General features: G+C 43.2%; 2 protein-coding genes across 5 annotated transcripts; both read right to left on the reverse strand.

Annotated features, from left to right (window-relative positions):
* Nucleotides 1-38: 38 nt before the first annotated feature.
* On the reverse strand, nucleotides 39-7,484 carry arhgap11a (Rho GTPase activating protein 11A). Of its 3 annotated transcripts, none has more exons than XM_075448015.1 (12): nucleotides 6,777-7,484; nucleotides 5,903-5,970; nucleotides 5,705-5,801; nucleotides 5,357-5,613; nucleotides 5,040-5,203; nucleotides 4,805-4,945; nucleotides 4,510-4,581; nucleotides 3,954-4,127; nucleotides 3,736-3,865; nucleotides 2,841-2,949; nucleotides 2,129-2,243; nucleotides 39-2,042 (listed from the first exon to the last, which is right to left on the reverse strand). In XM_075448015.1, exons 1-12 carry the CDS (start codon nucleotides 6,903-6,905, stop codon nucleotides 604-606), a joined length of 2,895 nt encoding a protein of 964 aa, XP_075304130.1. In that variant the 5' UTR covers nucleotides 6,906-7,484; the 3' UTR covers nucleotides 39-603. The 3 variants fall into 3 exon arrangements, with proteins under 3 accessions (XP_075304130.1, XP_075304132.1, XP_075304131.1); XM_075448017.1 differs by having other exon boundaries at nucleotides 2,799-2,949; XM_075448016.1 differs by lacking the exon at nucleotides 4,510-4,581.
* A 449-nt stretch (nucleotides 7,485-7,933) lies between these two features.
* actc1b (actin alpha cardiac muscle 1b) lies at nucleotides 7,934-11,156 on the reverse strand. Of its 2 annotated transcripts, none has more exons than XM_075448022.1 (9): nucleotides 11,047-11,156; nucleotides 9,987-10,137; nucleotides 9,748-9,876; nucleotides 9,445-9,555; nucleotides 9,272-9,356; nucleotides 8,848-9,009; nucleotides 8,567-8,758; nucleotides 8,273-8,454; nucleotides 7,934-8,178 (listed from the first exon to the last, which is right to left on the reverse strand). In XM_075448022.1, exons 2-9 carry the CDS (start codon nucleotides 10,113-10,115, stop codon nucleotides 8,035-8,037), a joined length of 1,134 nt encoding a protein of 377 aa, XP_075304137.1. In that variant the 5' UTR covers nucleotides 10,116-10,137; nucleotides 11,047-11,156; the 3' UTR covers nucleotides 7,934-8,034. The 2 variants fall into 2 exon arrangements, with proteins under 2 accessions (XP_075304137.1, XP_075304138.1); XM_075448023.1 differs by lacking the exon at nucleotides 11,047-11,156 and adding an exon at nucleotides 10,441-10,451.
* Nucleotides 11,157-12,380: the final 1,224 nt, after the last annotated feature.

Here is a 12,380-nt window from a genome sequence, read left to right on the forward strand (position 1 = left end):
GAAAAGTCAACCACCAAAACTTCAACTGTAAGCCGTCTTATTTTATTTGTCTGAAGCAGTTCACAAGGCAAAGCGTTTTCAGAACATTGTGGAAATAATTATCGGCAGTAAACGGATGGTTTAAACAACATTATTCGGCTTTTCGTTTATTTTTTTTCCCATGAAAAGGTGCATTTTGTTCTCCAAATAAAACAGTAAGAAAATATTCTGATTAAACAAAAAAAAAAAAAAAAAAAAGAAGAAACATTTTCACTTGTATCCCCGACATACATCTACCTCAGCATTCACTGTAAAATGCATAAATAAGGGAGAGCTCACTGATCAAACTTTCTCAGTCACACCACCAATCACATTTTACATAATCTCCAAGCACACTTTCCAAGCTGACGTGTCCATATCCAACACATGTAAGGCGCTTCAACATCTCCCAAAAAGGTTCCAAAACAGCTTCTACTGTAACCAAAAAAATAAATTAAGACACTGAAGATATGTCTAAATGGGAATGTTTAATGTCACGTCGTCTTACCAGACAGACACCTGCACATTAAAAAAGGAAAAAGGAGAAAGAAAAAAAAACGTAGAAGAAAAAGGAAGAGAAGCCCACTATAAATCGATGGGTTTTGTAGCTGACAGCAGTCTTCCTTGGTTCAGAGGGTTTCTGGGAGAACCTCGGTAATAGTTCATGTCGTTCGCTGCCATCTCCTGCAACAGAGGCTTCTGGGCCCCTGATGGCTCAGAAGCAGAGCAGTCCATTTTGGCCTTTGGTTGGACCTTGTTGGTCATATCGCTCAGAGCACCAAACGTGGATTTTCGGGGCAAGGTGCTTGGCTTTTTTGGTGGGACTGGAGGAGGTTTCTTTATAGAGCATGAGCTGCTGGACGGTCCCTGGTGAGGCTTGAGCTGTGGGTGAGGGGAGAGGCCACTTTCTAGACTCACAGCCTTTGCCACATGACCGCTCTGGCAGGCAGTGAACTCGGCTCTCCTCACGGGTCTGCTGCGCTCTCCCAGAAGAGAGTTGATCCTGCGGACGGTCAGCTGCACGGGGGTGCGCTGGAACTTGAGTGGCGACCTGATTTGTTTTCTCTCTGAGCCGGTGGGAGAGTAAAGGGTGAGCCGGTTGAAGTGTTGAATGTGTTCTGCCACCCGGCGCTTTTCGGCCTCCTGGCTGTGTGGTGAGAGGGGCTGCTGCTTTTGGACTTTAGTACCAACTTCTGGAAACAAGTCGATCTTCTCGTGTAATTTGCGAACTGGAGTACCCGTTTTAGATGATGTCACAAGCTCATCTTTGAATTCACCGCTGGGCTTGTATGGCGTCGAATGCAGTCCAGAGGAGACGCCCAGTTTGAAATGAGCAGGACTCTGGATGTCCAGAGCATCAATAAGCCTACTACTGTTCACCTCCTCTGCCTCCAATTCAACTTGTCCCATCATGGAATTATGAAGGATGCTGAACCGGGCAGCCATGCCATCCTTAATCACCGGAGTACAGTGTGCACTAGATTCTAACATTACGCTATCAATATGCAAAGGAGAGAGTGCAGCGATGTCAAAAGTAACGTTCTGCGCATTAGCCAGAAAGCTCTGCTGAGTTGAGAAGCCGGAGGCCGCCGTGTCCACAGACAAAACTCTGACCGCAGGTGGAGTAACGGGGATGCCGCCTGATGGTTTTATCACACTTTCTCCCGTTGAGCTGCAGGGGTCATCTTTGCCAGCCTGGAGGCCACTCTGCCGCTCTGTGGACACCCTCTGGATTTTCAGAAGCGTTGGACCCGTCTGTCTCTCGCTCTGCAGACTCTCTGCGCTGGAAGCACAGCACAGCTTCATTGGCAGACTGCTCACTGCTGGAGGCTTGAGTGTGATGATGGCCGGCTCGGACATGTAGTTGTTCCTGAGGCACATGGTCATGGGGGTGTCTGTGAGAGAACCTCTTCTGAAAGCCTGGGCTCCTGCAGGCGTTTCCCCATTCCACGAAGTCTGGTAGGGAGTCGAGTCACACCGGGGTGTCAGCAGGTTGTCTTCGGACTTGCTGATGTGCTTGGAGGCTGGAAAAGCAAGTAGACCATCAGCATCCGTTACAATTCAAGGGACGATTGTCAGAACAGTAAGGCTACAGTTTTGTGGTACTCACACTTGGATTCAGCTTTTCGGGGCAGAGCTGTTGGACTGAACTCTGTCTCTTTGGTGAAAAGGAAACTGGTGGTGCTCTCCTGTGTGGCAAGTCGCCAGCCAATGGACTCAGATCCCTTCACCACCAGCATGAAAGGAGAAATGAATATTGAAAGAAAGATTGAGCTAGTATTTTGTTAAAAAAAGGACCCAACAGAAATGACCCAAAATGTAACATTGATAGGTTAATAGCATGTTTTGGGGATTAGTTCTTCAGAGGATGATAGAAATCACTCAGAAGAAACAAGATGTTCGATCTGTTTTTAACAAACTTTTTATTTAGGCAAGAATATACAGATAGCTCTCATTCATTCTAAACAGCTCAACCAGTGTACCCAGAGACACAATATATTAAAGGTACAATCCTATGGCTTTGTACCATACACAATGAACATTTATTTTCTACTATTACAAAATGTTAAAAGATGCAATACAGATCATCTTTAAAACCCCGCATGCATTTAGTTCAAACGTATTAGCGACTGAAAGTAAACTTAAGACTGTTATACAACAAAAAAGTGCCACTGTGCACCAGTTCATCCCAGCTTTAAAGTGGGTGTGCAAACACATTATTGGATTTTAATAGAGTTAATTTCATCGTGTGAATTCTATTAATACGTTTAATAGTGAACCCGATAAGTGGTCGGGTTCTGTTGTTGGGCCGCCACACTTACAGCATCTTTGCTGCTCTTCCCCAGGCTAAAACGCAAGCGCAGAGACTTGCGCGGAGCTTCTTTTTTGCCGGCTTTAGGAGAAAAGCAGCCGGCTCTTCCAGACTCAATTCTGAAAGAGACACGATAAAAATGAAAATGACAAATAGGAGATTGTACGCGACATATCAAGTTAGCTGTCTGCTTTCTGTCATCACAGCTGCCTCCCCTTTTATCCCCACTGAAAAGCCAATAAATGTATAAAAGCTTAATTTATGGTAACACTTCATCTTTTTTCCTGTGACTGTGCCAATGACTGCGCCTTACTTTAGTGGAATTCTATGTGGCAGCACCGGTGTCATATTTTCTTAAAGGACAATTTCGGTCGTTTACAACATCCAGCTGTATTGCCCAATCTACCCATGATTTAGCCATAGCAAAGACGCAAAAAAATGTCATCCGACCCTGACAGTGTTGCTTGCACGGAGATTTCGGACTGACAACATAGCCATGGGGGCATCAATTTATATTGTGTTTTAAACGCTATTTTTATACCTCTTCTACAGCTCCAAACAACATAACACTTACATGGTAGACACTTCGGTTTGGCTTTAGGGACCCTCTACTCACTACCACGTAAGTGTTATGTTGTTTGGAGCTGTAGAAGAGGTATAAAAATAGCGTTTAAAACACAATATAAATTGATGCCCCCATGGCTATGTTGTCAGTCCAAAATCTCCGTGCAAGCAACACTGTCAGGGTCGGATGACATTTTTTTGCGTCTTTGCTATGGCTAAATCATGGGTAGATTGGGCAATACAGCTGGATGTTGTAAACGACCGAAATTGTCCTTTAAGAGGCCAACAAGAAAAAAACAACAACAGAATTTTGAATGATATAAAGCAAAGAATTTGTTTACCTGCTGACAGCTTGCCTGCCACTAAGACGTTTGCTCTTCCTCCTTACAGAGGTAGCGGATTGCCTTCTAGATCTCCCTGCTGACAAGAGGGTATTTTGAGAAGAGTCCAAGACCCCTGAAGCACTGTAGGCTGAGAAATACAGAGAAGAAAATATGGAAACTTAAGCAACTTAATTTTAAAGATTGCAAACACAGTTTTATCAAACCATCACGAGTACCTGATCCAGGTGTGGAGGTTCCGTTGAATAAAGCGTTGGGAAGTAATTCTATCCCGAGGCTCTTTTTGACAGATTTACGTTTCTTGTTTGAAAATCCAAAAGAGTGACCGGATTCCAAGGGAAGCTTTCGCTTGGAAGATGGTGTTGCAATCACAGGAGTCGCAGAGGAAAAGACTGGCGAAATTACAAGAGAATTAACTTCATCAAACACATGTAGATTTGTTCCTAAATGATAGAAAAACATTCCAAAAGTGATTTTGAACCAAAGCACCAAGAAATAACAGGTTTAGGCATTTGTGGATCACTATCCATGCAATCGATCAGAAGACAGGCAAAGAAACAAAAGCCAGGCATCACTTCATTCTTCATTATCAAAGCGAATGTGTGTCGAGTTCATCTGAAGCAGACCAAAAGATTTAGTGTCAAGTAAAATAAAGAGTTTGATTTCCGTTTGGAGGGCAGAAAGCTCGCCATCTCACGTGCATATGAGCTGGATTATTATGGTATCTTCATGCTTCTTGAAATAAATCTCATCTCATTTGACGACAGTACCTACCAAGACTGTCTGCCTGGGAGACTTTTGTGGGTGTTCTATTAGTTATCTTATTCAGTGCACCATTGACCATATCTGGAATGTGACACAAATTCAAGCACCGTTTAAAAATCATACAATTGATTTACGGTCACTGCAACACAGTGCATCAGTTATTTTGGATACGTTTGCTTTATGCTCCTAAATGTTTTTGGGGTGGTTATACCAAGTGCCAATAGAAATAATCTGACCACCTCGAGGCTCGGTTCATACATTTGTAAATTTCAGCGAATGAATAGATCTCTGATAACAGTCTTACCGCCAAAGCTCCGTCTGATTTTCTTCTTCAGCCCTGAGTTTAAGTCCAGCTCTTCGAGTTCATCTTGAGAGGGAGACAGAAGCCCTGCCTCACAGCCCATCATGCTTGGCACTTTCTCTTGGAGAAACTGTGGTAACGCCCCTGAAACGTAGAAGCACAGCCAGGTGCTTAGTGGTGCACGGCAGTGTAGCCCGACACACAGATGGAAGTGCAGGAAAGATGCCTCAGGTCATACCAAAGCTGCAAGCGTTTTCTATGAAGCAGTGCACTATGGACGCCTGTAGTTTTAGGCGTTTCTCCGTGGCGGCGTTCATCTTCTCTGAACCATCTCCAGAGTGAAGGAGGTTTGGGGCCAATATCACAGACAAATTACTGCTATCCATTTTATTTTCTGCACTCCTGTGATCAAGCAGACAAAATTCAAATAAAACATTTTAACAGTGATAAAATGTCAGAGGAATATCAGAAATATCTATGATAAATGTTTGTAAATAATCAAGAAGATGCTGAATCGGATAAAATAAAGCAACCGGCTACAAGTAATAAGAGTACCTTTGGGACACAGTGTGAAGGAAGTCAAAAAAGTGACGCAGGACACAAGTGTTTCTGTCTGGCAGAACACAAGACAGCAACATGGTGGCTGAGGTTCTGTCCTCCTCAGTGGGGAGCTGCTGAGCCTTGACGAAGGCGTCCTGCAGCTCTGTGGGCAGCACAGGGTCTGGAAGCTCCCTGAAGAACTGCTTAACCATACCCGCCACGTCACACGGAAGAGCGGTGGACAGGCACTCCTCTCCCGCATCCAGTTTAGCCTGAACAGACAAAGCACAGCTTTATTATCTGGGCCTCGCCCAGCCTCGAGGTCTCTGAGTGAAAGCAAGGCCAGCCTCAGCCATCACTCACCCTGAGCGCTTTCAGGCGAACCACGGAGCCCGATTTCCTGAACAGGCCCTCGGTGTCGACATGTGCCAGCAGCTTCATACATGCATCAACCAGAAAGCTAAGAGCACAGGGAAATATTAGTGCAAAATTTACAACGGGTGCAAGTTATAACTTGCCAACTGAGAGCTCAAGAAAAATAAATGAAGCATGTCTACTCACCGTGGCACGCTCCCACATTCCATGTTATAGTGCGGTAAGCTGTCCAAGGCCACACCAAAAACCTTTGTCTGGGAAAATGGTAGAAATAAAATATCAACACTGCTCAGTGATAGATTTTGAACACCATTTAAAAAGAAGAAGAGCCCATCATCGCAACCCTTGTGCATTGATCTATATGGCTGACAGAATTGCTTTTGATTACACAGCTGGTTGGATACCAAACATTCCTATGCATGTGTGAATAATGTGATGTTCATCTCAAATCTCTAGAACCTTCAATTCTTGACTTCTACAGAGTCTGGGGTAAAGCTGAAAGCTTGTTTACCCCTCCTTTCACAATTTAGGGATAAAAATGCAGAAGTTCAACTTTCACCGCAAAAGTCACAAAATCTGTTGCAACAATCCTTGTGACTCCTGAGAGCCAATTACATGAAAGCAAGAAAAATACTATCTTTTTTTTTTAAATACTGGAAACACTGCAAAACACACAGAGTTTAAATGTTGCTGTCATTTGTCCAATTAATTTCGACATAATGTGCAAAGAAAAGCAGCCACAAGCTGTCAACATTTGTGGGAGTGCACTCCCCTTTTTGTGTTTTATTTGATTACTTATTTTACTGGCAAAAGGCGTTTGTGGGGTAAATAATCAAAGGCATGAACACACAAAAGCAGCTGACTAACATCGGTGACAGCAGTCTGAAAACAAATGTCTCCTCAGACGTGGAGGGTGCTTTCGGCCGTATGCTAATTTGTTTTCAAGCTTGTTTTGTGGTTAGCAGAACAGATTATCAAGTGCACAGTCTTCGGTACATTTTCCATATAAGGCTTGAAACAGCTCTGCTATAATGTGGTGGCAGATTCTCTATAAACTTACCGAGTTGCTGGCTGTTGACTTGCAGCTGCCTGCTTTGTTTTTGTTCCAGTTCTTTGTCTTTATCCCATAAGCTGTGCGGAGCTGCTGCACAGCCACCAGGCGCATTACATTTCTCTCCACTACCTTCATTTTTACTAGTCTGCCTTAAAACTTTACAAAACGCGTTCTTTAGCTTCCTTTGCCACTCTTACCTCACTTTCTCCTGTTGAGTCAAAATATACACCGACATTCGCAACAGCTCAGCCTTCAACTCAGTCTAACTCGATTGCTTTACTCAAGTCTGGCACCAACTCATCCTCGCGTGAAACTGATTATAGCTGCTCACGAGGCTTAAGCTCAACAACCGTCTAACAGATCAACACCAAGAGGAACGAAAAAAACAAAAAAAGTGAACGATTTGTCCAATATCACATTATGAAGCGCCTATCTTCATGCATCAGTCGCAATCATGCAGTTAGCTAGCAAACGTTAGCCGGGGAAGTTAGCAAGTCACATTAGCTTTTTAGCAAGTCTTACTCAAAAAAACACAAACGCTTCTCGTTATCCCACGACATTACATCGCCCTTTGTCTCTTTTCAATCGGTAAAATATCACTTACACCTATTTAAATAGTTTGCTAGCTAACTGCATTGTGCTACAGTTCGCTCGTCAAATCGTTTGCCAAGTTTGTCGGACTGTTTCCGGAGTACATTCAAACAGCGGCGCTCCCTACGCTCTGCGTGATGATTGGTTGGAGACTGTTTGAACAAACTTTCCGGGGATGCGTGTTTTAATGTTGAGGTTCGCCTGAATGGGCGGTGCACTTTCCATTCGAGAGCATCAACTTTCGAATGGACGCGTCATTACAACCGGGCGACTCTGTAGTTTAAACTATTCGCATCTTTCACACAGAAAATGCCTGGTTTGGACCTCGAAACACATCCTGTTTACTGCGGCTGACTGAAAGGAGTTATTTATGCTCAACGAGCCCACTTAAAATTGAGAGTACACACCAGAGCGCTAGAAAACTGTCCTCATATACATATATATATGAATAGATAGATAGATAGATAGATAGATAGATAGATAGATAGATAGATAGATAGATAGATAATAATTTTTCTTCTACCCATATTAATGTGTAATGTTTTCTGTCAATCACAATACAGTACACGAAAGACTCTCAGAAAGGCTTATCTTTATTACAATCGAAGACAGACACATATATACAGTTGGCAATGATGTAAAGATGCACAGATGAGAAGAATTGGCTATGTGTTTAGAAGCATTTCCTGTGGACAATGGAGGGGCCAGCTTCATCATACTCCTGTTTGCTGATCCACATCTGCTGGAAAGTTGAAAGGGAAGCCAGGATAGAGCCACCGATCCAGACAGAGTACTTCCTCTCAGGTGGAGCAATGATCTAAGGAAGAAATAGACAACCTGTTAAGTTTCCCTGAGTATTTATTTGCTTCACCCATGAGTGGGATTACTGAAACACTTTGCCATTCTCTCACCTTGATCTTCATGGTGCTTGGGGCCAGAGCTGTAATCTCCTTCTGCATACGGTCAGCAATACCAGGGTACATAGTGGTACCACCAGACAGAACATTGTTGGCATACAGGTCCTTACGGATGTCAATGTCACACTTCATGATGCTGTTGTAAGCAGTCTCATGGATGCCAGCAGACTCCATGCCTGATTGGAATGAGCAAAACAATTAAATAAAAAAATTGTAACAGAAGTGTCATTCAACGATTCAAGCAAAAACATTAAACGTAACCAAATTAAGCGCATGTGCTGAACCCACCAATGAAAGAAGGCTGGAAGAGGGTCTCTGGGCAACGGAAACGCTCATTACCAATGGTGATGACCTGACCGTCGGGCAGCTCATAGCTCTTTTCCAGGGAGGAAGAGGAGGCAGCGGTCGCCATCTCATTCTCAAAGTCAAGAGCCACATAGCACAGCTTCTCCTTGATGTCACGCACAATCTCACGTTCAGCTGAGGAGCGAAAGGTTTTGAGTATTGAGGACGGGAACATAAGCATCTCCACATACATACAAATCAAATGGATGACAGTATCACCTTACCAGTTGTGACAAAGGAGTAACCACGCTCAGTCAGGATCTTCATCAGATAATCAGTCAGGTCGCGACCAGCCAGATCCAGACGCATGATGGCGTGTGGGAGAGCATAACCCTCATAGACGGGGACATTGTGGGTCACACCATCACCAGAATCCAGCACAATACCTTCAGCAAGCAAAGAAGAGCAGTTAGGTATGCATACTTGAGAGGGTGAGTTAAATGTTTGTCATCTCTGCCTTTTGTGTCACATTATAAACGTAATATTATTGACGTCTGTGGACCCAACTTTGCAGACAAGGGATTAACACCTCCCTTTTACAACGGGGTAGGAATCCATACAAATGTCACAAACATTTGTTGCATACTCACACATTAATGCTGGAGATTTTCAATTTTAAAACTGGGTACATATAAAATGATTACTAACCAGTGGTACGGCCAGAGGCATACAGAGACAGCACAGCCTGGATGGCCACGTACATTGCAGGAACATTGAAGGTTTCAAACATAATCTGCAACGAGAATCAAACAGAATGAGGAAAACTTGCCTCAGCTTGAGTGGTGATATGATAGAAAAAAAATGGAAGAGGCTTTAAGTACCTGAGTCATCTTCTCCCTGTTGGCTTTTGGGTTCAGGGGGGCCTCAGTAAGCAGGGTGGGGTGCTCCTCAGGGGCCACACGCAGCTCATTGTAGAAGGTGTGGTGCCAGATCTGACAGAAGAAAACAACAGCTGATATCAGGTCAGGAAACTGATGGCTGGATAAACAACAGCCAGGTCTTGACAATAAATTGCTGAATCTATAAATAGCGTATGATGACGACTGGCCAGGCTGTAAATTCTAAAGAGCGCCGAGGGTCAGCTGCCTCGGATGCGCCAAATTAGTCTCCCTGTCAATACACACCTTCTCCATATCATCCCAGTTGGTGATGATGCCATGCTCAATGGGGTACTTAAGAGTCAAGATACCCCTCTTGCTCTGAGCCTCATCACCAACGTAGCTGTCCTTCTGACCCATACCCACCATCACACCCTAAGGAAGGAGGCACAAGAGAAACATTAGACATTACTCTTACTTTTAATCATTCTTACTGAGTAGGAATGGTTTCTTTTTAGAGATGATGTTTTTTTTTTTTAGTGTACCTGATGGCGGGGCCTTCCAACAATGGAAGGGAAGACAGCACGGGGAGCATCATCTCCGGCAAATCCAGCCTTGACCAAGCCAGAGCCGTTGTCGCACACAAGTGCAGTAGTTTCCTCATCGTCACACATGATTGAGCTAAATTGGGATGGTCTAAAATTTGAGCAGGGGGAATGGACACACAAAGAGACAAAGGTTATGGCTGTGGAGTTAGGAGCAGCTGCAACAAAGACCTGTTGTTGTTGTTGAACAGTCACAGATTTTTTTCTCAGGATTGTCTAAAAAGGTGATTAATTGATTTATCATGTAATGTCTTTATGATTGATATGCATATTAGATGCTATTTAAAATGCTCTGAAGGCCTGTCAACAAATCATCTGTTCTTCCGGCATTATTTAAACGTTTACACCACCCACCATCATAAAGCTATTTACCGAGTGCAAATTCAACTTGCCACAAGGTGCTATTTTGGTCTTAGAGTTGAGCAACCATTGATACCATATCTCCAAAGTCATGATTGTTCCCGGTACTTCTCAGAGCTGCTGATGAAGCACCAAAAAGGGGCATAACAGAAATCTATTTTAAGCTCAGAACCCTTGCTGTGCTTAACAGGGTGAAACAAGTGACACAAGGATCTTCATCTATTTCGGGTCAGTAGTGGCAGGCCAGGATCCATCTGTCTGCACTGTGACGCTTTTGTTTTATTACTCAGCTCCATGTTCCAGCTGCCTATTAACTTCAATCATTCGGCCATTGGTAAACAAAAAACTTAAAGTAATGCAACAAAAGCAAGTTTGAGTCCTATCGTAATCCTTCCCTGTGGACACTTTCCCTACAACTCATTCATTGCAGAAGAACTCATCATCCACTAAGTGCTCATTAACCATCGCTTTGCATTTACAACACCATAACCAGCAACAACAGCTTTAACTCTACCACACAAGTCAAATTAGTAATTACAATGTGTCATTCATATAATTCCTATTATACAACAGTTTGTCCTTTTTTTTAAAAAAAAGCAGCTACCTTAGCACTATCCTCAATGATTCAGAGTGTACTCACCAAGGTGCTTGGTACACGGATGCTTCCACTGGGACAAAGCTCACGGTGAGGAAAGCCCCCTTAAATAAAGCCCACGCTGAGTCCAGGGACCAGGGGCGGGGCCGAGGGTTCACACAAGTCCAAATAAGAGCTTCCAACATAAATCAATAGGCCCCCGTAAAATAGGTGGGCTTCTACCTCTAAAAGGAAGTGAGTAAATGAATTGACAGTTTTCATGAAATTATGAATAAAAAGTTCAGCAGTTGTTGTTTGGTCTTTGGAAACAGGAAGTGCAAAGATTATTACCAACAAAGTATTTGTTTATATTACAATTATTTTGCGTAAAACAACAAGGAAAGGAATGAGAGCTAAGTGCTTTAGTACTGTTTAAAGTCCCAATATGTATGTGTTGCTGAGTGATTTCTTTTAGCTCATGAGTAATCCAGTATATCTTTGTCACTATGATGTTTTAAGTGCTTTAATTTATCCAAAGTCAAAGTTGACTCTGCACCAGGCAGGGATGTTTATAGAATAGAATACAATAGAAAAATACTTTATTCATCTCAACCCTTAGAAGCATTACTCTACCCGTAGCACCTAGAAGGCATAGTAAGCTGACCCAGTAAACGCAGAGTCACTGGTGTCTCATTAAGGTGAAGAGAACATTGTATGGCTGTAAACCATCCTGCTACTGCTGGTATGCACACCGAGCCTCCTCATCGTGGGGAACAGCTGATGGGAATGCCAGCCAGGCTCTGTGTCTAATCTGGCTAACTGAGTAGGTTGGCCGTGTCAGTGCTTCATCCTGATTGGCTCAGTCGTCTCCTTGTAGGGTTATGGGGAGTACCAGAGTCATTTATGAGCAACCACTGAGGTTCCTGAGTTATGAGTTTTAAAAGAGGAGCTCCATATTTGTGCCAACCACTACTTGCAGTCTATTTTCCTTGATGTGCACTGTACCTTATGAGGGAATATTGTTGTTCCTGAAGGAATTATTTAGTTCGACGTTCATTTGTTTCCAAAGCAAATATCATATATGTCCAAATCTCACAGAATAGGCTTCCGATATTAAATAACATTTTTGAGTCAGACCTTCATGTAAGAAAATGCAGAAAACAAAATGTGAGCTTATATCATAGCTGAAAGAATGCGAGAGCATTCTCTTACTCCACACAACCCTGCTTTATCCCCCTATTTATAGCTATATCTCCTCAGATAGGAGCTGGATGGAGCATCTCACGGTTATTTGGATGAAAAAAACAAGACGTTAGAATAGATTGGACTGATACTTTTCCAGGAAAAGATAAATGACTCATGATTATCCTTTTCTACAAGGTGACAAACTGTATTCAAGC

The sequence above is a fragment of the Odontesthes bonariensis genome, chromosome 17 (genome assembly GCF_027942865.1).
Source record: "Odontesthes bonariensis isolate fOdoBon6 chromosome 17, fOdoBon6.hap1, whole genome shotgun sequence".
NCBI lineage: Eukaryota > Metazoa > Chordata > Actinopteri > Atheriniformes > Atherinopsidae > Odontesthes > Odontesthes bonariensis.